This window comes from Balaenoptera ricei, chromosome 7 (genome assembly GCF_028023285.1).
Source record: "Balaenoptera ricei isolate mBalRic1 chromosome 7, mBalRic1.hap2, whole genome shotgun sequence".
NCBI classification, from domain to species: Eukaryota; Metazoa; Chordata; class Mammalia; order Artiodactyla; family Balaenopteridae; genus Balaenoptera; species Balaenoptera ricei.
Window position 1 is genome coordinate 42250104 of NC_082645.1, and position 23720 is coordinate 42273823.

At 38.2% G+C, this 23720-nt stretch overlaps 1 protein-coding gene across 21 annotated transcripts in view; it reads right to left on the reverse strand.

Annotated features, from left to right (window-relative positions):
* The window catches only part of NEB (nebulin), a 215667-nt gene that overhangs the window by 126053 nt on the left and 65894 nt on the right, over window positions 1–23720 (reverse strand). For all 21 annotated transcript variants that reach the window (XM_059927862.1, XM_059927859.1, XM_059927857.1 and 18 more), the window contains exons 40-56: window positions 23536–23643; window positions 21745–22056; window positions 21412–21618; window positions 20915–21019; window positions 19799–19906; window positions 16146–16457; window positions 15742–15945; window positions 13450–13554; window positions 11447–11554; window positions 10789–11100; window positions 10294–10497; window positions 9705–9809; window positions 6561–6668; window positions 4613–4924; window positions 3952–4155; window positions 3574–3678; window positions 3379–3486 (exon numbers count right to left, since the gene is read on the reverse strand). In XM_059927862.1, coding sequence (XP_059783845.1) covers window positions 3379–3486; window positions 3574–3678; window positions 3952–4155; window positions 4613–4924; window positions 6561–6668; window positions 9705–9809; window positions 10294–10497; window positions 10789–11100; window positions 11447–11554; window positions 13450–13554; window positions 15742–15945; window positions 16146–16457; window positions 19799–19906; window positions 20915–21019; window positions 21412–21618; window positions 21745–22056; window positions 23536–23643 — 3027 coding nt within the window. The remainder of the gene's footprint in view (window positions 1–3378; window positions 3487–3573; window positions 3679–3951; window positions 4156–4612; window positions 4925–6560; window positions 6669–9704; window positions 9810–10293; window positions 10498–10788; window positions 11101–11446; window positions 11555–13449; window positions 13555–15741; window positions 15946–16145; window positions 16458–19798; window positions 19907–20914; window positions 21020–21411; window positions 21619–21744; window positions 22057–23535; window positions 23644–23720) is intronic.

Genomic DNA, 23720 nt, shown 5'->3' on the forward strand with positions numbered 1-23720 from the left:
AGGAATGCAAGCATTCTTCAATATACACAAATCAATGTGATACACCATATTAACAAACTGAAGGATAAAAACCATATGATCATCTCAATGGATGCAGGAAAAGCTTTTGACAAAATTCAACACCAATTTATGATAAAAACCCTCCAGAAAGTTGGCAAACAGGGAACTTACCTCAACATAATAAAGGCCATATATGACAAACCCACTGCCAACATCGTTCTCAATGGTGAAAAACTGAAATCATTTCCACTAAGATCAGGAACAAAACAAGGTTGCCCACTCTCACCACTATTATTCCACATAGTTTTGGAAGTTTTAGCCACAGCAATCAGAGAAGAAAAGGAAATAAAAGGAATGCAAATCGGAAAAGAAGAAGTAAAGCTTTCACTGTTTGCAGATGACATGATACTATACATAGAGAATCCTAAAGACGCTACCAGAAAACTCCTAGAGCTAATCAATGAATTTGGTAAAGTAGCAGGATACAAAATTAACGCACAGAAATCTCGTGCATTCCTATACATTAATGTTGAAAAATCTGAAAGAGAAATGAAGAAAACACTCCCATTTACCATTGCAACAAAAAGAATAAAATACCTAGGAATAAACCTACCTAAGGAAACAAAAGACCTGTATGCAGAAAACTATAAGACACTGATGAAAGAAATTAAACATGATACAAACAGATGGAGAGATATACCATGTTCTTGGATTAGAAGAATCAACATTGTGAAAATGATTATACTACCCAAAGCAATCTACACATTCAATGCAATCCCTATCAAACTACCAATGGCATTTTTCACAGAACTGGAACAAAACGTTTCACAATTTTTATGGAAACACAAAAGACCTAGAATAGCCAAAGCAATCGTGAGAAAGAAAAACGGTGCTGGAGGAATCAGGCTCCTGGACTTCAGAGTATACCACAAAGCTACAGTAATTAAGACAGTATGGTACTGGCACAAAAACAGAAATATAGATCAATGGAACAGGATAGAAAGCCCAGAGATAAACCCGTGCACATATGGTTACCTTATTTTTGATAAAGGAGGCAAGAATATACAATGCAGAAAAAAGACAGCCTCTTCAATAAGTGGTGCTGGGAAAACTGGACAGTTACATGGAAAAGAATGAAATTAGAACACTCCCTAACACCATACACAAAAATAAATTCAAAATGGATTAAAGACCTAAATGTAAGGCCAAACACTATAAAACTCTTAGAGGAAAACATAGGCAGAACACTCTATGACATAAATCACAGCAAGATCCTTTCTGACCCACCTCTTAGAGAAATGGAAATAAAAACAAAAATAAACAAATGGGACCTAATGAAACTTAAAAGCTTTGGCATAGCAAAGGAAACGATAAACAAGACGGAAAGACAACCCTCAGAATGGGAGAAAATATTTGCAAATGAAGCAACTGACAAAGGATTAATCTCCAAAATTTACAAGCAGCTCATGAAGCTCAATATCAAAAAAAACAAACAACCCAATCCAAAAATGGGCAGAAGACCTAAAAAGACATTTCTCCAAAGAAGATATACAGATTGCCAACAAACACATGAAAGGATGCTCAACATCACTAATCATTAGAGAAATGCAAATCAAAACTACAATGAGGTATCACCTCACACCAGTCAGAATGGCCATCATCAAAAAAATCTACAAACAATAAATGTGGAGAAGGTGTGGAAAAAAGGGAACCCTCTTGCACTGTTGGTAAGAATGTAAATTGATACAGCCACTATGGAGAACAGTATGGACGTTCCTTAAAAAACTAAAAATAGAACTACCATACGACCTAGCAATCAGACTATTGGGCATATATCCTGAGAAAACCATAATTTAAAAAGAGTCATGTACCACAATGTTCATTGCAGCTCTATTTATAATAGCCAGGACATGGAAGCAACCTAAGTGTCCACCAACAGATGAATGGATAAAGAAGATGTGGCACATATATACAATGGAATATTACTCAGCCATAGAAAGAAATGAAATTGAGTTATTTGTAGTGAGGTGGATGGACCTAGAGTCTGTCATACAGAGTGAACTAAGTCAGAAAGAGAAAAACAAATACCATATGCTAACACATATATTTGGAATCTAAAAAAAAGTGGTTATGAAGAACCTAGGGGCAGGACAGGAATAAAGACGCAGACGTAGAAAATGGACTTGAGGACACAGGGAGGGGAAGGGTAAGCTGGGACGAAGTGAGAGAGTAGCATTGACATATTTACACTAACAAATGTAAAACAGATAGCTAGTGGGAAGCAGCCACATAGCCCAGGGAGATCAGGTCAGTGCTTTGTGACCACCTAGAGGGGTGGGATAGGTAGGGTGGAAGGGAGACGCAAGAGGGAGGAGATATTGCGATATATGTATATGTATAGCTGATTCACTTTGTTATAAAGCAGAAAGTAAAACACCATTGTAAAGCAATTATACTCCAATAAAGATGTTAAAAAAGTAAATAAATAAATAAAAAGCAAAAAAAAAAGGAAATAAAAACTAAGACATTATTCTGCCATTCAGTGATAACTGCTGATGGAAACGGCTTTTTGTGTGTGTGTGCAAGAAAGAGAGAGAGAGAGAATAAAATTAGGAGTCATACTGTATATGGGTTGGGGCCTGCTCATTTCAGTTATTATATAAACATTTTCCTGTGTCATTATATATTCCCTACAAACATGAATTTTAATGACAGCAGGTATTCCATTATATTGGTATATATTAATACTTTTAACCATTCTGTGATCGTTGAACATTTATTTTTAAAGTATGACAGTTACTTCCCATATTTTGGATATAAAGGGAAAATATTCTTTTGACTTCACAGACAAAAGAAATAGAAGGACAAACATTTCTAGAAATGTGAGCAAACCCATATTTTGAAGTAAGTAAATATCTGCAGCCAATCCCAGGATGCAGAGATAAACACATGGTGAGCGTGGATGGTTGGACTTTAAACAGAATAATGTGTCCCATTCCTTCAGCCCTTGTAGGTTCATTGGTTTACAGGGAATGAATGGGCTGGGTTTGGAAGGGATCCTATGATGAGCTCAATTGTATATAAGTACACATCATGTGGAAAAGCCAAAAGGCTGCCTGAGCTATAGTCAAGTAGCCAGTGCTTTTGTTCAGCAGGGCATAGACAGTATTTTGAAATGGATGTTGCTGTGGACTCAGTCATAGCTAGAAGTTAACCTTTATGTTGAGAGTTTTATTACCATTATTTTAAACTATTTACTTACAAAAAACTGTTAGCTAGAAGCTTAACTTCATAGCTTACTTGCTCTACTACATATCTTTGAGAGAGAAAGAAATCTTTGAGCCAAAGCTGAGCAAAGAACTCTACAGGTGCACTTACTTCACTTGCAATGTCTCTGGAGGCCTTGGCCACCCTGATGGGAATGGCATCTATCCGCATATCATAGCCTTTCTTCTTGGCTTCTTCTAGGCCAAGTTTATAGAGTTTCTGAAATGGACATAAATCATCGTAAGTTTGATCTATAAAGTGCAGTGCAAGAAAAAATATATCATGCACCATGAATACATTGCTTACCTCACTGTAATTTATTTTGTTTTGCTTAGCGAGTAAAACTTCAGGGGTGTCTGGCATAATGTGGACAGTGGTTTTATCTTTATCCCAAGCTTCTGTATAGAGATGCTGAAAGAAACAAAAAAAGGATGTGACAAGTACAGGCCAGTGATGAATCTGGTTCTTAATGAGAGTAAAGAGAGTCTGCTCTGTGCGTCAGTACTTGTGACACCTTTACCTCTAGGCGTCTCATATCAGTAAGAAGCACAACACTTACTTAAAAACCACTTTAATACCAAGCAAAATAATTGAATGTGATTTTTCTTTTATCAAGACAGATTTCAGTGTTTACATACACACGTACAAAAATTGATACTCTGCTCAAGTAAAAAAAGGACTTACGTGGTTCATGGTAATAGCATTGTTTTTTGCCAAAACCATTGGGATGGAGTCCATAAGGCTGGAAAACGTGAATTTATCTGGGTGCTGACGGTAAACATGGTCACTCAAAATCTGGGTAGCTCTCTTGTTCCTCTCATCCTCAAGAGAGCCACTAGGTAACCAGCCAATGCCTCTGAGCCACTGAAGGTCGGCCTTGTACAAATTCTGAAATTGTAAGTAATAAACCACTAAACATAAGCATAATGATATGCCTTAAAGAAATAAAAAATTGAACTATAATACATTATATTATATTACATATATATTTCAATGCTTGGATTCTTGAGAAATTTAAACATTTTGCTATGTCTTGTGAATCCACAAAATATTCAGATTAGAAACCTATTTTGAAAAACATTTTAAACAGAACATAGAGAACGACCCAACTCTACTAGATCAATAATCTAGAGGTTTCCATCAAAGCAATCGGTGCTTTGCTGGTTCTTTCTTTTTGGAAATAATGATGCTCTCAGATGTCTGTGTGACTGGATAGAGAGTTGGCATTAGTCCAGGGAGTTAGAACTCAGTTGTGTAAACTCAACTCCCCTCACCTTGGGGGAACTTTGATACTTAGGAAAGCAGACATGGTGTTTTGTTGGCCAAAGGAAAATCTTATACTCACGTCGCTCTGGAGGTTGTAGGCCTGCCGAGCGTGCATGACGTCAGTCTGGTCGGGCAGGCACGTCCACTGGTGCAGGTAGTTCTTGTAGTCCATGTCACTGACCAAGGTCTGGCACTTCTTGGCCTGCACCATCCCCAGCATGTCCACTGGGCTGCTGAACTTGGTCTTCCACTTCTCAAAGTCCTTCTTGTACTCCCTGTCACTCTGGATCTTGGCCACATGCATGGACCACATCATCTTAGGGTCATCCTTCACGTCCCGGGCTCCAACGTGATGGCCAAGCTGCTTGCGGTAACCATCTTTGTATTTGTACTGAGATGAAAATGCACAAATCAGATTTTTATTATAAGCCTGTAGAGGTCACAAGCCTGTACAAAATCATCTTGCTTATATCACTGTTGTACATTGACTTTTGCTAATAAGCACTAACTCAAGGCAATATCCTTCCTTTCCCCTAGAAGCTTATAGAGGTAATAAAATAGATGGAATTCATATAATTGTAGTGTATGCCCCAAATCACCTATGGCCTGGTAACAAGGAATAGTTCCGGGGGCAGCAAATGCACACAGTGGAGAGGCCATGTGGACCAAGGGACTTGGAGAAATGGGTTAGGCACTAAAAGTACATCAGAAAAGAGATGCACTTGGTGACAAGATGTGTTTAATAAGTAGTAAAATGAGTGTCCGGTTCCTATGGGGATGAAGTCAAGGTCAAGGACTACTTGCAGTAGCAACAGAAGAGAATTTCCTGTTTCATAATGGATCCAGGCATTCAGTGGTGGTGGCAAATTTTGGCATCATTTTGGAAACTGGTTATACTAGGGAAGCTGTCCTAGCAGCCCAGTTGCTTAGAGCATGCTCCTAATAAAGTCATGGGTTCTCATCTCTCATGGACCAACAGTGTTGTTATTCCATGTCCAAAGACGTTGTCCTGGAATCCGAGCCAATTATCCAAAATACATGCTTCTAGTCTCAAAGATAATTGAGTGAGAAAGTATAAACGAGTCAGCAGAGGCAATATAGTACAGTGGGAAGGAATGAGGTTGCCTGGAGTTTCAACTGCATCACCTACTAAGAGTTTGATTTTAGACAAGTTGCTTAAGCAACCCATAAAACAGGGATAATCACAATCTTACATCCTAGGGTAATTATGAAAAATAAGTGGCATAATGCATATAACATTCTTAGCACAGATTTCTCAACACTTCTTGGTTATTATTATTTTGTTATATATTATTATTGGCATAAATCCATTTGTAGGAAAGGTCCAACATACGTAAACTAAAGTGAGTCACTAATATGATCTTCCAAAATAAAGGGCAGCGTATTACCATATTCCCAAATAGTGGGTCTTGATTTTTAGAGCAGTGGTCTGTTCCTCAAGAATTCCCTGAGGTACCAGGAAAGGATGATGGTTTTATTCTGGGAGTTACAAGCCACAAGCCAGGAGCTAGTGCTAAGGGTGCACGTTTGGGCTAGTCTGGCACTGATCAACTGCCTTCTTTCCATGATCTTACAAGGGTGAATTGTAATGGCAAGTGTCATATGCATTTTTTGAATATTGTATATTAAAATGCTATATAAAGCTAGGCCCTGATTCTCACTGGGAGAACTTAAGTTTATGAGTCACACTTTCTATAAGCACTATGACAATTTTTATACAAGCATCTCCAAGCCTGCAGCTACACTCTAACAAATTCCACATGAATGGATCTTTCTCTATTCTTGGTGGATCAGCTTTCACTGAAGATACTGTGACTTAGTGGTTATAAAACTTTTTTGTAAACATCAAATTTTTCATTTCCCTCAAAGCTAGGTTTTTGAAAAACCCTACACAAATACATCAGGATATATTTCCAAAGGGCCAGGAAAGTTCTTTTAGAAGATTTAGTTCAGTGAAAACGTCACTTCAGCCTGACCACATACTAGGAGTAAAACTGACAACTCACATCACTGATGATGTCCCTGGAGGCCTTGGCTGCCACGATCGGGATGGCATCACTTCGCAAGTCGTAGCCTTTCTTCTTTGCTTCTTCGTTGGCGAGTTTATACCGACTCTAAATTTGGGCAAAAAAAAAAATCAGTTACATGTTGACATTCACATCCAAAAACGACAGAGGACTAAAATAATTCACCAAGTTCTACACGGGTAGGTGCCTGTAATAATCTCACTTTTGAGAGTTCTAAGCTTTCTGCGGTTTTGGCTGAAGTTGAGACTTAAACAGGATACCTATATGGAATATGGCACCTTTGTTTTTTTATTTTAAAACTTATGTTACATTAGCCATATACAGACATTATTCATGGTTTTAAAACTTTTAGTTATAACAATGAATCAGTTTTGGAAAGAAGTGGAAAAATTAAGCTGAAACTCATGGGTGGCAAAATGTGGGCAGGAGGGAAACTCATTTGATCCTCATTTATTCTGCACCAACTCTGTGCCATGACTGTGCTTGGTACTTGGGAAACAAAGATGAATATGAGGCCTCTCCCATCTTCAAGGTTTCTGGGAGAACTGATGGAAAGACTGATAACCTGAGGAACAAGCTGCCAAAAAGTCAGACCATGAAAGGTGCTTTAACCATATTATTAAGAACGAGCTCCACGGGACTTCCCTGGTGACGCAGGGGTGGACAAGACTCCGCGGTCCCAATGCAGGGGGCTGGGATTGATTCCTGGTCAGGGAACTAGATCCCACATGCATGGCGCAACTAAGAGTTTGCATGCCACAGCTGGGGAGCCTGCATGCTGCAACTAAGAAGCCGGAGAGCTGCAACTAAGGAGCCCTGGGGCCGCAGCTGGGGAGCCTGACTGCCGCAACTAAGGAGCCCACGAGCCACGGCTGGGGAGCCTACCTGTCACAACTAACACCCCACGCAACCAAATAAATACATAAATAATATTAAAAAAAAGATTGAACGTTAAAAAAAAAAGGAGCGAGCTCTAGGAAGGAGCAATTTATTCTGAATTGAAAATCAGGAAGTTTCCTCAGAGGGCATGACCTTGGCATTGGACCCTGAGTGATAAATATGGTTTCAATAGACTGAGATGGTGGTCAAGGGCAGAGGAACTTCCATGAATCAAAGTACGGGGGAGTGAATGTGCAGGGGCATCAAGCGGGGGGGGGGGGGGGGGGGAGGGGGGGCGCGCAGTGCCCGGGGAAGTGGCAGGACAGGACTGAAAAGAATTGGGAGTCGGGCTATGAAGGCCTGGTGCTAAGATAACTTTGTCCTTAATCCTATAGGAAAAGGGAAACCAACAACAATCTTTGAGGAAGAGTGACATCATCAAATTTGCATTGTATCTTCCTATCCTAAATGAGAAAGAAACACAATAGAATTGAACTAAGCTGATAGAGAAAAGTCAGAGAAAGCAGACCAGGCAGGTTAGGCAATCAGTTCAGGCATTCTTCCTGGGCCTCTTCAAACCAAGGGCAACATACAACATCTCTGAGCTTTTGCAGCAAAGACAGAGTTGACAGTTCTAGAAAGGCTGAGTGGCTAGTTACAGGGACCCTTTGTCCCTTAAAATATCTGCTCATATAGCACACGCTTTCCTGTAACACTATGGGACCTATAGTGCAGGTTTAGCTGAAAATTCACTTATTTTTGATTTGAGAGTGGGACTTGACAATTTTAGTTTGGGGTGACAATTAAGAGCTAGTTGTATAAGCTTTAAAATTATAGTTTGCACCCCTGAAAAATAAAATGACTTAAGGTGGTGGCTAATCAATTTAAATTCTCTCAGTTATAGTCTGCAGAAGAGTAACACGCTATTGATTTATGCTGTCAAAGAAACAATATTTTCCTTGCTGGTAGCACAAAGCTGGAAGAAATAACTAATACATCATCGGACAGAATCTTAGATTCACAAAAATCTCCACAGGCTTAAACCAATAGGCTCATTCTAAGAAAAAAATGCAGAGAGATAAATGTCAATCTTTGAACTGAGATTTAAGTTGCCAAATGTATAAATACAAGGTAGAGGAAACCTAGTTTAAGCCCATGTAAGTTGTCTTAGGGTTTTGGTTGACCCCAACTCCCACGCACACCAGCGGTGACATAGCCCCAAGGAGCCCCAAGGCACAGAGTGCAGAAATGGAGGGTAAATGTCCAGAAGAGGAAATGCAATGTCGACTGTACTCTATCTACACTAGTCATTCCTCACTCACAGGATTTTGTTTGGTTCTGAGAGTCACATTCTAGCAGGGATGTCATGTGAGGAATGCCCAGGAGCTTGGGATGTTTGGACTAGAAAGAGAACCTGGGGTGAAGTGGCAGCGGAGGCACACAGCGCTTATGGAGTCGGCACAGTTTGGTTCTGCATGGTCTTAGAGGATTATGTGGGTCTACAGAGAGAAACCATTGACCCAATACATGAGAAGCATCTTCTAAAGGAACTTTCCAGAACAAATAGGTTGATTTATGAGATAAGCACCTCGTCACTGAGAACACTTAAGCAAAGGCAGGATGACGACTTATTGGGCGGGGACTCCTGCACTAGAGGAGACTGACCTCTCAGCCTAAACATCTGTGCTTCTGATATGGGGGCACACGGCTCTATGCTCACAGAAAGTGAATAGGAAATGGGCTTGCTAATATATTTATATATTGACAGATCCTCTCTGTCTCTGTCTGTCTGTCTCTTGGTGTTATTTGATTGTACTGTGATTTTAATCCTTGACTTAAAGCTTGTACATTAAAAATCTTAAATTTTGACCCTAAAGTACAATTTAGGAAAAATAAGTCATATATGGAAAATACACTTAGCACAGCTATGTATTTAGCATAAGGAGGAGATAAACGTATTTTGGTCATTTGTTAATTTCTTAAATTAATAAAAGAGGAAGGTCTAATTAATCTTCTGGTTACTGCTTAAATCATTCGTTCTTATAATGTGCACTTCCGAAATGATAATATGTGTTACTTGAAGACTGATGTTTAGGTAAGCGAGAAATGAAAGAGTTGGTATTCACACGGAGCAAGAAAAGACATTCTTTACAAAGTTGTCATTTAGTATTACATCACCATGGAATGGATTAATTGAAATATGAAACGCCATGCAAGTGTCATAGAATTAGCATCTGCTCCCACCTCACTGTAGTTGATTTTGTTAATTCTCGCCTGCGTAATTTCTGGTGTGTCTGCTGTGATGTGGACCTGGGTCTTGTCTTTGTCCCAGGCTTCCGTATATAAACGCTAGCAAGGAGAACATAAAATGTCATCAGGAAAAAACTTCAGTGTATTGTTAATCGAAACTTCAAGGCCACAAGAACTTTATAAAGAGAAATAACAAAAGGTTACGTATTTTATACACATTATGTATTTTACACGTATCTTCAAGTAAAGTAACCAGTTCATAGTAGAACAGATATGTATGAGTGCCTTCTGATACTCTGAATTGTATGTTAACAAAAGGAAATTTAGAATATCTTTTATGCAGAGATGATTTTCCATAAAAAGGTACCGTTTTATCAAAACCATGAAATAACTACTGAAGTAAATGTTAAAATATAAATGACATCGACATTAGGTAGACAGATATGGATAGATATAGAAAGATAGACAGACAGATATCTTTTGTTGCTCACTGCTCTATTTCTTTCTTCTCCTGATCATGCTTCTTTTCCTTTGGTTTAGCTTTAGGAGTCCTACCTTGGTTCTCTGAACTCTGAAGGCTCACCTTGTTCATAGTGATGGCGTTGTTCTTGGCCAACACTTGTTCCGGAGAATCAGTCACACTGGTAAACCTGAATTGGTCTGGAGGTTGGCGATAGATTTTATCACTCAAAATTTCAGTTGCCCTTTTGCATTTTTCCACATCCAAAGAGCCAATGGGAACCCAGCCGATGCCTCTCAGCCACTGGAGATCTGACTTGTACACATTCTGTTGATACAAATATAGCCAATAAATATTTATCTCTGGCTTGAGAAAACATTTTCATCAAAAGGATATGAAATAAGGTAAGAACACTCCTGAAAACATAGTTTGGTGGACAGGCAGGGTATCAGACAATATTCCTTTTCGGTCTGGAGGGTTTGACATTTAACACTCACAGGAAAAGAAGAAATGTTATGCCCCACTTGCAGGGGCTGGTGAGTTTGGTGCCACTTATCCAAGGGGTGTTAATTCACTGATTTCCCACCTTTGCATGTCACTATGATCCTCAGTACTCACATCGCTCTGGAGGTCGTAGGCCCGCCGAGCGTGCATGACGTCAGTCTCGTCGGGCAGGCACGTCCACTGGTGCAGGTAGTTCTTGTAGTCTATGTCACTGACCAAGGTCTGGCACTTCTTGGCCAGCACCACCCCCAGCATGTCCACTGGGCTGCTGAACTTGGTCTTCCACTTCTCAAAGTCCTTCTTGTACTCCCTGTCACTCTGGATCTTGGCCACATGCATGGACCACATCATCTTGGGGTCGTCACGTATCTCTCGGGCACCAATGTGGTGGCCAAGCTGCTTGCGAAAACCTTCCTTGTACTTGTACTAAAGGAAAAAAAAAAGAAACCATGTCTTATTCTTTTTGAGATTAACTTATATTACTATCTTTGTGGCAAATTAAAGAGAACATTAATTCCAAATATCACCAAGAGTAGAGAGCCACAGATTTAAGGTTTTTTTAATAGGAAAGATTAAAGGCTAAATCCTACAAAATTCCATACATAATAAATGCATCCTTGAATTTATCCTCATCCCACACTGCATCCCTGGGATCATTTCACTATGTTTTAATTTGTTACTTGGAGGACTCTGTTCAATTTAAAATTAAATTGAGACTGCTTTGAAGTGAAAATTGCAATTCAATCAATACAAACAAGGGATAAAGTCTTACTTCGCTGGCAATTTCTCGGGATGCTTTTGCTGCTTTGAGTGATATGGCATCAACGGGAAGATCGTAACCTTTTTTCTTCAGCTCCTCATAACCCATTCGGTAGTGTTTCTGTTAAGAGATGAAAATCACTTTGAAAAAAGCTGTTTTCCATAAACATCTGCATCATAATGAATCCAAAGTGCTAAATATTTTAAGAGCTCATGAGGATAGTACAATATGTGCTCTAGAATACTCAAATGTAATTGGAAATTATGCTCATTGATTGCTGATGATCCTGTTTTAAACTTGAAAGCTCTTCAATTACTTAGATCAATAAAATTAAATGTCAGCTCTTCCCAAATATTTATGAGAATGAGACAGACAGAAGTAAATTGGTAGAGAAATGAAATGAAATTATCATTTAGGTGCTGTTTTCCAATTAACTTTGAATGTTTCATTAGAAGTTTTTGTTAGAAAAGAGCAATGCCTTTTTTAAAAAAATTAATTTAATTTAATTTATTTATTTTTGGCTGTGTTGGATCTTCATTGCCGCGCACGGACTTTCTCTAGTTGCAGCGAGCGGGGGCTACTCTTCATTGCGGTGCGTGGGCTTCTCATTGTGGTGGCTTCTCTTGTTGCGGAGCATGGGCTCTAGGCGCATGGGCTTCAGTAATTGTGGCACGCGGGCACAGTAGTTGTGGCTCACGGGCTCTAGAGCGCAGGCTTGGTAGTTGTGGCGCACAGGCTCAGTTGCTCCGTGGCATGTGGGATCCTTCTGGACCAGGGCTTGAATCCATGTCCCCAGCATTAGCAGGTGGATTCCCAACCACTGCACCACCAGGGAAGCCTAAGAGCAATGCCTTTTCCCATCTAACACCTCTAGTGGGGGAAAATCACACCTAACGGACTATGTAGCTAACACATTGTGAAACAGAGTCTATTTCACAATACAGGGCTGTCCAAAAGTAGGATACACATTTTTAGGTAAGAAACAAAAGTCCTTCATAATTTTTAAAATGTAAGATTTTTTGAGGAAAGTTTAAATATTGAATTTAAAAAGCTTAAGTGAAATAATGTGCTTCTTCAGATTTGTTACATAATTAAATAATTGAGAATCTAATTTAATGCATTTCATTTAGAAACCAGATTGTTTAAAGTGCCTATTGATTTTGGACTTGTTTTTATATTTTAGTCCTTTGTGTCATTATTCCAGAACATTATTTAAGCTAAAGTGTTTGTATTAGAATTTAGAACTTGTCTTTAAAATATTAATTTTTACATCCATAATTTTCAGGAGATTATGCCATGATGACAATAAAAATAAAAATGAAATTATCCTGCATGAGTTTTTTTTGTGTGTGCCTGAGTTTTTTTGTGTGTGTGCAACAGTTTTTTATGCTCACTCATTTAAATTTTATTGAATTTCATGTATATCAGGCACTATACTAGCTAAGCACTGCAGATCAAATATGAATTGTCTCTGCTCCCAAGAAGTTCTTATCCACATAGGGAAGAGTTATACAAACCATTACATTATGACAACATGTGTAATAATGGACTATAATGAACAGAGAGCACATCCCTCCAACTCTATCTGACATAGGGAGTGCCAATTATTTGGATGTTCAGGCTTAAAACCACTAAATGAGGACTCTAAGTCACTTGTAGTTTGTTAATTAAAATGATTCAAGTATTCAAAATAAATTCCAAATAAATTCACTGCCTTAGGCGCAATTAAAATGAGCTTTCTGGGGACTTCCCTAGTGGTGCAGTGGTTGGGACTCCACGCTCCTAATGCAGGGGGCCCGGGTTCGATCCCTGGTCGGGGAACTAGATCCCACATGCATGCCGCAACTAAGAGTTCACATGCCACAACTAAGGAGCCCGTGTGCGGCAACTAAGGAGCCCGCCCGCTGCAACTAAGACCCAGTGCAACCAAATAAAAATAAATAAATAAATAAATATTTTAAAAAATAAAAATAAAATGAGCTTTCTGAAAACACATGCTGAATTTGGAAACTTACATCACTTGTATTGATTAAGTTTGCTTTAGCCAGAATAATGCCAGGTGTATCAGGCATGATGTGGATTTGAGTCTTGTCCTTGTCCCAAGCTTCTCTATAAAGTCTCTAAAATGAGAAATAAGTGTTTTTCAGTGGCGCTGTAAGATTAGTGAGTGACATAGTTAACTTCAAACAGTATTACTGATTCATCTAAATTAAGCATTACAAGAGCATAAGCAGATAACATAAGCAGAAAATATAGTATTTTTTGACTCATCTGAGACATAACTGCCTTCAAAAATATAGATTATGGATTACCTTTTCAAAGTTACAACTAACCTGCCTGTAAGAAATCAACCCAAGTATTTAAAGCCTTTGCCAACATCATCAAATGGAGCAGCAGTTCTCCACCTGTTGGATTGTAAAAGTCTCCCTCAGTGTTTAACTGGGGGACAGCCCTTATCTTCTGAAAAGATGACATATTCAGGGTATGTCTATATATTAGGGAGTCTCATTTCCTATGTGGTTTATTATATAGTTATACCTCATAATTACTTGGGAGGATTAGGATTCCCCCAAAGGATTTTGTATGAGATTTATCAAAGCCTCTTGTATGTCCCGGGATCATCATCCGTCTTTCTTCAACAGAAGACAGAGGGACCCAAACAAAAATCTCATTGATTTATTAAAACTAGGGGGTGAAAGTCTGATGAAAAACTGTGTTTACATTGTCAGAGAATCTTCCCACAAGATACTTATCAATTACAAAGGACAAAATAGTAACCAGACAGTGGAGAAAGCTGACGACACCATTTCACCCAAGTAATCAAAGTTAAAATGATCAGTAATGGGACAGATTGATATTATGTGCCTATATGGGGGAGGATGCAACATGTGCTATCCTGCCAAAAACACAAAACCTGAATCTAATCATGAGGAAACACTAGACAAACCCAAATCTAGGGAGGTTCTACAAAACAACTGGCCTGTGCTCTTCACAAATGTCAAGGACTTGGAAGACAAAGAAGTGAGGAACCAGTTCAGATTAAAGGAGACTAAAGACATGACAAGTAAATTCAACGTGTGGTCTTGGATTGGATCCTGGATCAGAAAAGATTTTTTACTTTCTATAAAGGACACTTGTGGTAAAATTGAGTAAATTCTGTAGACTAGTGTTATTTCAACACTACTTTCCTGATTTTGATCATTGCACTGTGGTTATCTAAGAGAATGTTCTTATTTTCAGGAAATACACATTTAGGGATAGAGCGGCATCAGGAAGCAACTTATACATACACACACACACACACACACACACACACACACACACACAGAGCAAAGAGAAAGAGGTGGGAGGGGGAGAAAGAGAAAAAGGCAAAAGTGACAAAATGCTAATAATTGCAGAATCTGGGTGAAAAGATATATGTATGTATAAAGATGCACATACATGAATTATTTGTACTATTTTCAACTTCTCTGTATACCTGAAATTATTTCAATATAAAAAGATTTTAAAGTCTCATTGGTTCCTTGGACTTATCAATTTCCCTTTGAGGTGTGCAGTGTGGAGTGTGAGGGGTTGGCACTTTTCTCCTTCCTGAACATGCTTACTATGGTCCATGTAACCCAGAGGAGCCAATTAAGACATTCAGGACTACAACAAACCAAGGCTTGTGAATTTCCATATACCTTTATCCTGGTTCTGGACTAACCTTTCTGATTAAGAAAGATCAGAGTTTCTCAACCTCAGCACTATTGGTGTTGTATACCGGATGATTCTTTGTTGTGAGGGAACTGTCCTGACTTCTATCCACTAGATGCCAGTAGCATGCCACCCTCAAGTTATGACAAGGTCTCTGCGTGCTGCCAAATGTCCCCTGTGAGACAAAATTGTCCCTGGTTGGGAACCACCAGATAAAGAGATAACTATATACTCTTTATGACATTTCCACTGTGCCTGTGTAAGGTACTCAGAATATCTCCCTCTCATATACTCTATCCCAACAAAATCTGGGTCTTTAATGCACTCATTAAAGTTTCAAAGAAAAAAAATACGTTCAGTAGTTTTTTCTTTATGATTTGGATAAATAAATAAGCAAGCAAGATTTGGGTGACAAAATTTATACTAACCCATTTTTACATGATCCAGTGTAGGGTAACTGATAATTCAAATGAAGTAACCAAATAAAAAAACATTATGCTGTGTGATGCGATGCTGTGCTGTTCTACTAATTTATTAAGCAAATATTATTGAGCACCTACCAGGTATCAGGCACTATAATTTCTTTTATTTATTTCTGAAGAGTTACTCACATCACTCCTATTTCTGGCATTTGTCTTTGCCAGAACTATGTCCAGGGCATCAGGAATGCTGGTGAACTTGTTTCTGTCTGGAGGCTGGCGATATTTCTTCTCACTGATGATGTTTGAAACCCGTTTGTTCTTTTCTACCTCCAAAGAACCCAGGGGACTCCATCCTATGCCTCTCAGCCACTCAAGGTCAGACTTATACAAATTCTGTGAAAATACAAAGCAAGCCATCAAAATTCCATCCTCATCTGGACCCTTGACTCAAGTGATTCTATGCATTACAAACAGATGCATTTTAGATATTCAATAATAATTTATCTATCTAGTTTCAGTCTGTCTACGATTAAATGGCTACTCCTATGAGATATGAAGTACTACATAAACTATGAGATTTAGTAGAAACTGACCTCACTCTGTAGTTCATAAGCCTTTTTAGCTTGAACAACGTCACTCTGGTCGGGCAGGCAGGTCCACTGGTGCAGGTAATTCTTGTAGTCTATGTCACTGACCAAAGTCTGGCACTTCTTGGCCAGCACCACTCCCAACATGTCCACTGGGCTGCTGAACTTGGTCTTCCACTTCTCAAAGTCCTTCTTGTATTCCCTTTCACTCTGCATTTTGGCTATGTTCATGGACAACACAAGCTTTGGATCATCTTGCAGACTCCGGAATCCAATATGGTGGCCGACTTGCTTGCGGTAGCCTTGTTTATATTTAAACTGAAATCGGAGAAAACAGTTCTCTTATTAACATAAACACAGGGCAAGTTAAACTCAGTTTGCTTTGTTTGCATGTTTGTTTTCCAAAACTGAGAATTTCATTTAACTTAATAAGAAATGTGAAAACTTAGGTGGAAGCTTCCAAAAAAACATAATGTAGCTGAGTATCAGGACAGGTTATGATGAGAAATTAAATTCAACTAGAGGTAGAAATATATATTGGGATGTGCTAGACATTGTGTATGCTGACTCTAGGGTAGCATTTGATAAAGCTCTTGTGATATCCTTATGGGAATGATGGAAAAGTATGGCTGAATGGCAAAAAAAAAAAAAAATTGGGAAGATTCAGGACTTGATGAACAGGACTAATAGTGTAGATCAATTTATTAATAAGCAGCAGGGTTTTTTAGTGGTTTGCCATATAGTTTTGTCACATAAACTTGGCTTGTTCGGGATCCATATCTTCATGCACATAAAAACAGCTAAACATGTTAAATTAGAAACAAAATTCCACAAGATCTCAACATATTGCCAAGATAGGTCAAAACGAACTACATAAATGTAAGAAATTAGTAGTGAAATCTAGTATTTAGATTCAATTGGGAAAAACTGCATTATTGTTGGATGACAATGACAAGAGGGATAATAATAATGAGAGGAATAATAGCATTTACTTGATACCAGATGCTGAACATACATTACACTTCACAGAAGTAGGTTCTACTTTCTCTTGACACCCAGCTTCATGGTTATGTCTACTAAAAATACTCAAGAGTTTACGTGGATTATAAGCTCAATGTGGGCAATCTGACAAAGTTGCTTTTAAAAAAGTAGATTTTTGTAAGAGATTCTGTAGGAGTACAGATAAAGGCAAATCAGAAGCTCATTTGCTTGGCCTGACCTGAAACAGGAAAACAACACCGAGTTTTGAGGCACTCTATTTTGAGAGGGGTTTTGAAAAAATAGAATAAATCACAAGTGGAATGATCAGAGGATTGAAGGACCTATAAAGCTAAAACCAAAGGAGAATAAGTAAGAAACTTGAAATGTTTGAAAGGGTATCAGGTGAAAGAGGAAATATGCTACTTTTGTGGTGTTCTAAAACACAGACCTAGGGCTGATCAGTAACATGTTCGAAATAAGGAAATAGATAACGTCAATTAGAGATGGTCCAGCAAGGAAACAACCTGCCCTTAAGGACACAAAAATTCTTATATTTGTCAGTATCCAGAGACCAGTTGGAATGGAGAGAAGGTAGGATGCTGAGTGGGAGATTAGATTAAATAACCTTTAAGTTATCTTCTAACTCTAAATTCTATGATTCTAACTTATTAAATTGAGTACTCATAAAAAATAGCTCTACTCTCCTTAGATTGTATAGATACAAGAACCATTTGAAACTGAGAGGAGATACAATCTCTACAATGGTGGGAAATTCATTTATAGGTAATTTAATTTTAGGGTAAGATTTCGAAAGTTTCTAACAGATTTACGTGAAAAGAAATTAGGTACTATCAAATATTATGTTGTTAGGAAAGTATTGACACAATTTCATTTCCTAAACTATCTTTACCTCTTGGGGAGCACTAACATTAAATGAAAAAATGAGTTTACTTTCTGGGGACTGTTCAAGCATCACTACTGCTTTAGGTTCATTACCACATCTATTCATTTTAATGAAGTATTGACCTGCAAGCTGGAGGGTGGGTAATAACACGCCATCTAATTAATTCTCAACACTTCTGGAGTGCCACAGATTAACTGAATTAGAGACAAACTTCCCTTATATTCTTAGAATTTATTGTCAGATTCTGTCTTTATTTTTTTTTTAATCTTTTTAATATTGGAGTATAGCTCATTAAGAATGTTGATAGTTTCAGGTGCACAGCAAAGCAACTCATCCATACATAAACATGTATCCATTCTTGCCCAGACTGCACTCCCATCCAGGCTACCACATAACATTAAGCAGAGTTCCCTGTGCTAAACAGTAGGTCCTTGTTTGTTACCCATTTTAAAAACAGCAGTCTGTACATGTCAATCCCAAACTCCCTAACTATCCCTTCCCTCCCCCCTTCCCCCCAGTAACCATAAGTTCATTCTCTAAGTCTGTGAGTCCGTTTCTGTTTTGTAAATACGTTCATTTGTATCATTTCTTTATAGATTCCTCATATAAGCGATATCATACGATATTTCTCCTTCTCTGTTTGACTTACTTCACTCAGTATGACAATCTCTAGGTCTTTGCTGCAAATGGCATTATTTCATTCTTTTTTGTGACTGAGTAATATTCCATTGCATATATGTACCACATCTTCTTTATGTCAGATTCTGCCTTTAGACACGCTTTCTCTCCAAACCAAATACTTGTTTTGCTTTGTTTCAAAGATTTTGATTAAGAGGTTGTGCTTCCCTATGAAATTCTGGTAATTTATTCTCTATAACCAAAGTTCTCTGAATTTTTGGTGCTTAATTTTTGGGGTTAACAAAATTATATGTTTTAGTGTTTGCAGAATATCTAAGTTGAATACTTATAAAAATTTAATTGATCAATAGGAACTATATCCAGTTTATTTACCAAATTTACTACCCTTTCCAATCATAAATAGAAGTTGCCTTGGGAGTTCCCTGGTTGTCCAGTGGTTAGGACTCGGCACTGTCACTGCCATGGACTGGGGTTCAATGCCTGGTCGGGGAACTAAGATCCTACAAACTGTGTGCGGCCAGAAAAAAAAAAAAAAACAGAAGAAGTTGCCTTGGAGAGTGAATATCCTTGTTTTATGAACTTTCGACCAGATACCCAGGGGAAAGTTAAGTCCTCTGGATCTTAAACCTAAATTCCTGCCACTTTCTGTATTTTCTATACCCTGAGCCAATTTATTATAATTGTGTAAATGCAAGGATGGACTAAATAAAAAGAACTGGAAGCTAATTTTAAATATGTGCAAAGAAAAATCTATTAACATTAGGTTGTTGAGGTTATTTATTATCTGGCACTTTGAATTTGTCTAAAATAGACAAATAGAAACCAGGAAAATTATTTGCAAGCAAGCAGGGGAAAACGGAAATCTCTGGTTCTTCTGTAATGTCTAGAAACATCATGTCTTAGTGTAATGCATCTTGTAGGTCCTCTGGCTCAGTCTCTGTCCAGGCAGCCCCTTTTTTGATATTCAATCAGTGAGAAACAAGAGTGAATTTGGGGTAAGTGAAGAGGGTAGGAGAAGATGAAGGGGACGGCATTACATTTTGAAAGTTAGGGCCTATCTGTGAAAATCATTACCAGCATTAAGGTACTGGATTCAGATAACAGTGTATCCTCATAGAATTCAAACAATACTTACATCACTAGCAATGTCTCTTGAAGCTTTGGCCAATTGTACAGAAATTGCATCAACTGGGAGATCATAGCCTTTCTTCAAAGCTTCTTCCCATCCAAGTTTATAGAGTTTCTGAAAATTAAAGAAATTATTTAGCATTATTCAGTGTATATTAAAACCCAAACAGATTATTGAACAAAAGTGTACCTAAAGAGTAGACATCAGATTTTAACATCATCTATCTTATCTCTAAAGATATGGATAAAAACAAAGCAAGCTGTTTAATAGAGCAATGACTTAGCATCACATGATCTGGCTTCTTTTTTTTTTTGCCTCTGAGACTCACTCCCCACCTCCTTGGTAGTGTAGTTGATCACGTCCTTTTCTGTTCAGACACAATATGGTCATATCAAGTATATTAGGTAGATTCCCTTTGCAGTTAAGTACAGTCTAGGTTCACTATTTTGATTACAGATGTTAAATTGATTTAAAAAAAAAAAAGGGTCAGGTAACATATTTTAATTATCTAAATGATAAAAGTAATAGATAATGAAATGCCTTTTGTAAAGTGCAATAAATAAGTCAATCTTTTTGAATCAAATTCATTGAATGGATGTACATATGTTAAAACTGGACAATAATAAAAATAGCTGAAGGTCATCCAGTGCTTATTATGTGCCAGGCGCTGTGATGAAAGCCCTTCATGGAATTTCTCATTTGGTCCTCACAGCAATTCAACGTCATAGGCACTTTTATGGTCCCAGTTTTAGGGATGAGGAAACTAAGGTTTAGACCCAATATTACACAATTCATAAATGGCAAAGCCAAAGCTCATACCAGGTGTTTGGTGCAATTTTTTCTTTCAACAGCCATTTTTTCTTTCAACAGCTATTTATCAATTTTCTATACTGCGCCACGCACAATGAGTACTGAAATAAACAAAACAGGCACAATGCCTACTCCATGGGATATATAATCACAGCTGAAGCCCTTGCTTTAAACCACCATAAACTGCAACATCCCTACGCTAACCAGTTTGAGTCCTTCATTTCCACTGCTTCAGCATTTACATCAATTATATACCATGACATCATTTAAAACGTTCAATTAGTTTCAAGCAAAATTTTTATGTAGCTTTACCTGACTGTAGTGTGTTTGATTTTGCTTGGCTTGTAAAATATCTGGTGTATCTGGCATCACATGAGTCTTGGTTTTATCTTTGTTCCAATCAACGGTGTATAGGTACTAGAAAGTTAAAAAGCATACATTTAAAATTTAATAAGTTTTTAGGACAAACAAGAAAGAAAAAAATATAACAATATTTGAATGAACTCAATTTGAATTAGATTAAATTAATTTAGTAACTAAAGTAGTATATGATTCAGAAAAGACACCAAAAATAAACTCAGACTTAAAAAAATAATTTAAAAGAACAAATAATTTCTAACTTAATTAGAAGGGCAAGTAAAATAAAAATAAGAGGTAGGGAGCAGAATAAAATGGTGTAGGGGAGTGCTCTGGTACTGTTTCTCACTGCATAGAAGTGGTGGGCCCAAACTAAATTTCCCAAACAAGAACCAGAGACTGCTAGCCCTGTCTGGCTGGGAGCTACAAGGAAGGATAGCTGTTCTGTCTACCTTGTTCATGGTATGCGTATTCTGCTTGGCAAGAACCATGTCCATGGAGTCATTCAGCTTCTTAAACTGGAAGTTGCTAGGGTGCTGGCGGTATTTCTGATCACTGGCATTTTCAGTTGCTTTCTTGGCCTTCTCCACTTCTAGGGAACCAGCTGGACTCCAGCCAAGCCCTTTGAACCATTCATTGTAGTCATGCTTATATACATTCTATAAAGAGAAGAAGCACATTCTACTTTACCTTATCAATTTAGATACAAAACTTGGCACAGGAGCCTGTAATCTCCCTTCTCATGCTAAGAATGCAACCATCACTCAGAAAGAAGAGAGCCTTACATCACTCTGTATGTGATTCATATTCTTGGACAGCTGGATGTTCATGGAGTCTGGAGGGAGGAAGTAACTGTGAATCAGGTGCTTGTAGTTGGTGTTGGTGATGTTGGCTTGGGCATCCTTGGCGGCCGTGACACTGAGCATGTCGGCAGGGGTGTGGTAGCTGGTCTTGGTTTTCTCATAGTTTTTCTTGTACTCCCGATCAGACTGCATCTTGGCCACTTGCATGGAATGGACTAATTTGGGATCATCCTCAAGACTGCGGAAACCAACCATCTTCCCCCTCTCCTTTTCATAATTGTGTTTGTATTTATACTGTGAAGAAAAATTTGAATATTTAGTCAGAGCAGTTCCCTTGACCAGAAATCATTCTAGTGTCAATATTCTGTATTTCATAAAAAGGGATACTTTTATAGAATTCTACAGTTCACAAAACACTTTTTTCACATTTATTTGTGTAAGTTGATCATCACAACTATACCTTGTGAGGTAGACAGCAAAGTTATTGTTACTGCCCCCATTTTAGAGAACAGTAAGCTGAGGCCAGAGGGGTGAGTGACTTGCTAAAGTCATTAAAGCTTAGAACATAGATCTTGTGATGATACACCACCCAGATTTTCACACATACACAGTTGTTAAAGAACATTTAGTAGGTAATAAGTGTACAGCAAATGAGAGAAGAAAAAGCAGAATGTTCTAAGCAGTTTAATGTTGCCCTGAAAAATCATTCAGCCAGTCTTTCACTGATGAGAAGAGGCTTAGTTATGAGATACACAGTATAATTTTAGGGCAGCTTTATTTTTGTGGAGCTTTTTTTCTTTTAAGACTCTCTACTCTGGTATAATGGGGAAGAAATTTTACTATTTATCACCAAGTTCCCTCTTTCATGGGGAGATCCTGATGCATGGAAAACTTCTTATTCTGCTTATCTCTTGTGGGTTCGGGTGTACAAGTTAGGGGTTAGGAGCTGGGAGAGCCAAATGACTCCAGCACAATAGAGGGAGAAGTCTGGAGTTCTCAGGACAATGTAGGAGCGGGATAGGGATGGGTAGGTAGGAAAAATGAAGAGCAGAGGTGGAAGAGGAAAGAGAAAGTAGACCTGGGGGATGGCTAAGGAACGAGTGCTCTGAATGTGCTCCTCTCATTACCCCCAAATCATTAAATGTTCACTGTGAGTGGATTTCTTGTGGAAACAACCAAATGAAAGAATTGAGTTTCATAAAGGTGATGATTTATGGCAACAGTGTGTTGGCACACCAGCTCTCTGGGGGAAAAAAGCCCTAATTTGTAGTGTTTGCCAATTTCTGTGGTATAAGTACTCCCATTATGGTTGATATCAAGCTACCAATAGTTTAACAACTATTAAACTATTATGAGAAGGTTTGTAAAACTCATGATTATTTAATAATCAGCTATCATGAGCACAAAAGATCAGGACCCCCAGCACACCACTTCCTGGGACATCCTGTTAGGAAGACAGAGCCTAAGAGGCAGGAGGCAAGAACAACACAAGTCTTAAGAAAACTTAGTGAAGGGCTTTGGATTTCTACCGGCCATAGCCTTGGTGATGGAGTACAAAGGTGGTCATAATGTGGCTGGCATTCTGTTTTTTCAGAATACCAGAGAAAACACAAGAGCAAGGCTAAGAAGCATTCACAGAACAGAATGGGACTATTGTTAGCAGGCATGCTTTCTCTCTCATATTTTATTCACTCAGTGTTTCTAGAACTCAGCCCTTATTATTTTGGTAGATTAGAAACCCCCAGTCAGGTGACCGCTTTCCTTCAGACTTACATCGCTTGCAATATCTCTTGAGGCTTTGGCAGCTTTGATAGGAATGGCATCAGTTCTGAGATCATAGCCTTTCTTTTTAGACTCTTCCAAAGAAAGTTTGTAGAGTTTCTGGAAAGAGAGGCAAAGGAAATAGTTTTCTTCTAAATAGGAAAGTCTGGGTTTATTTTAAAAGAGTAAACTGGCAC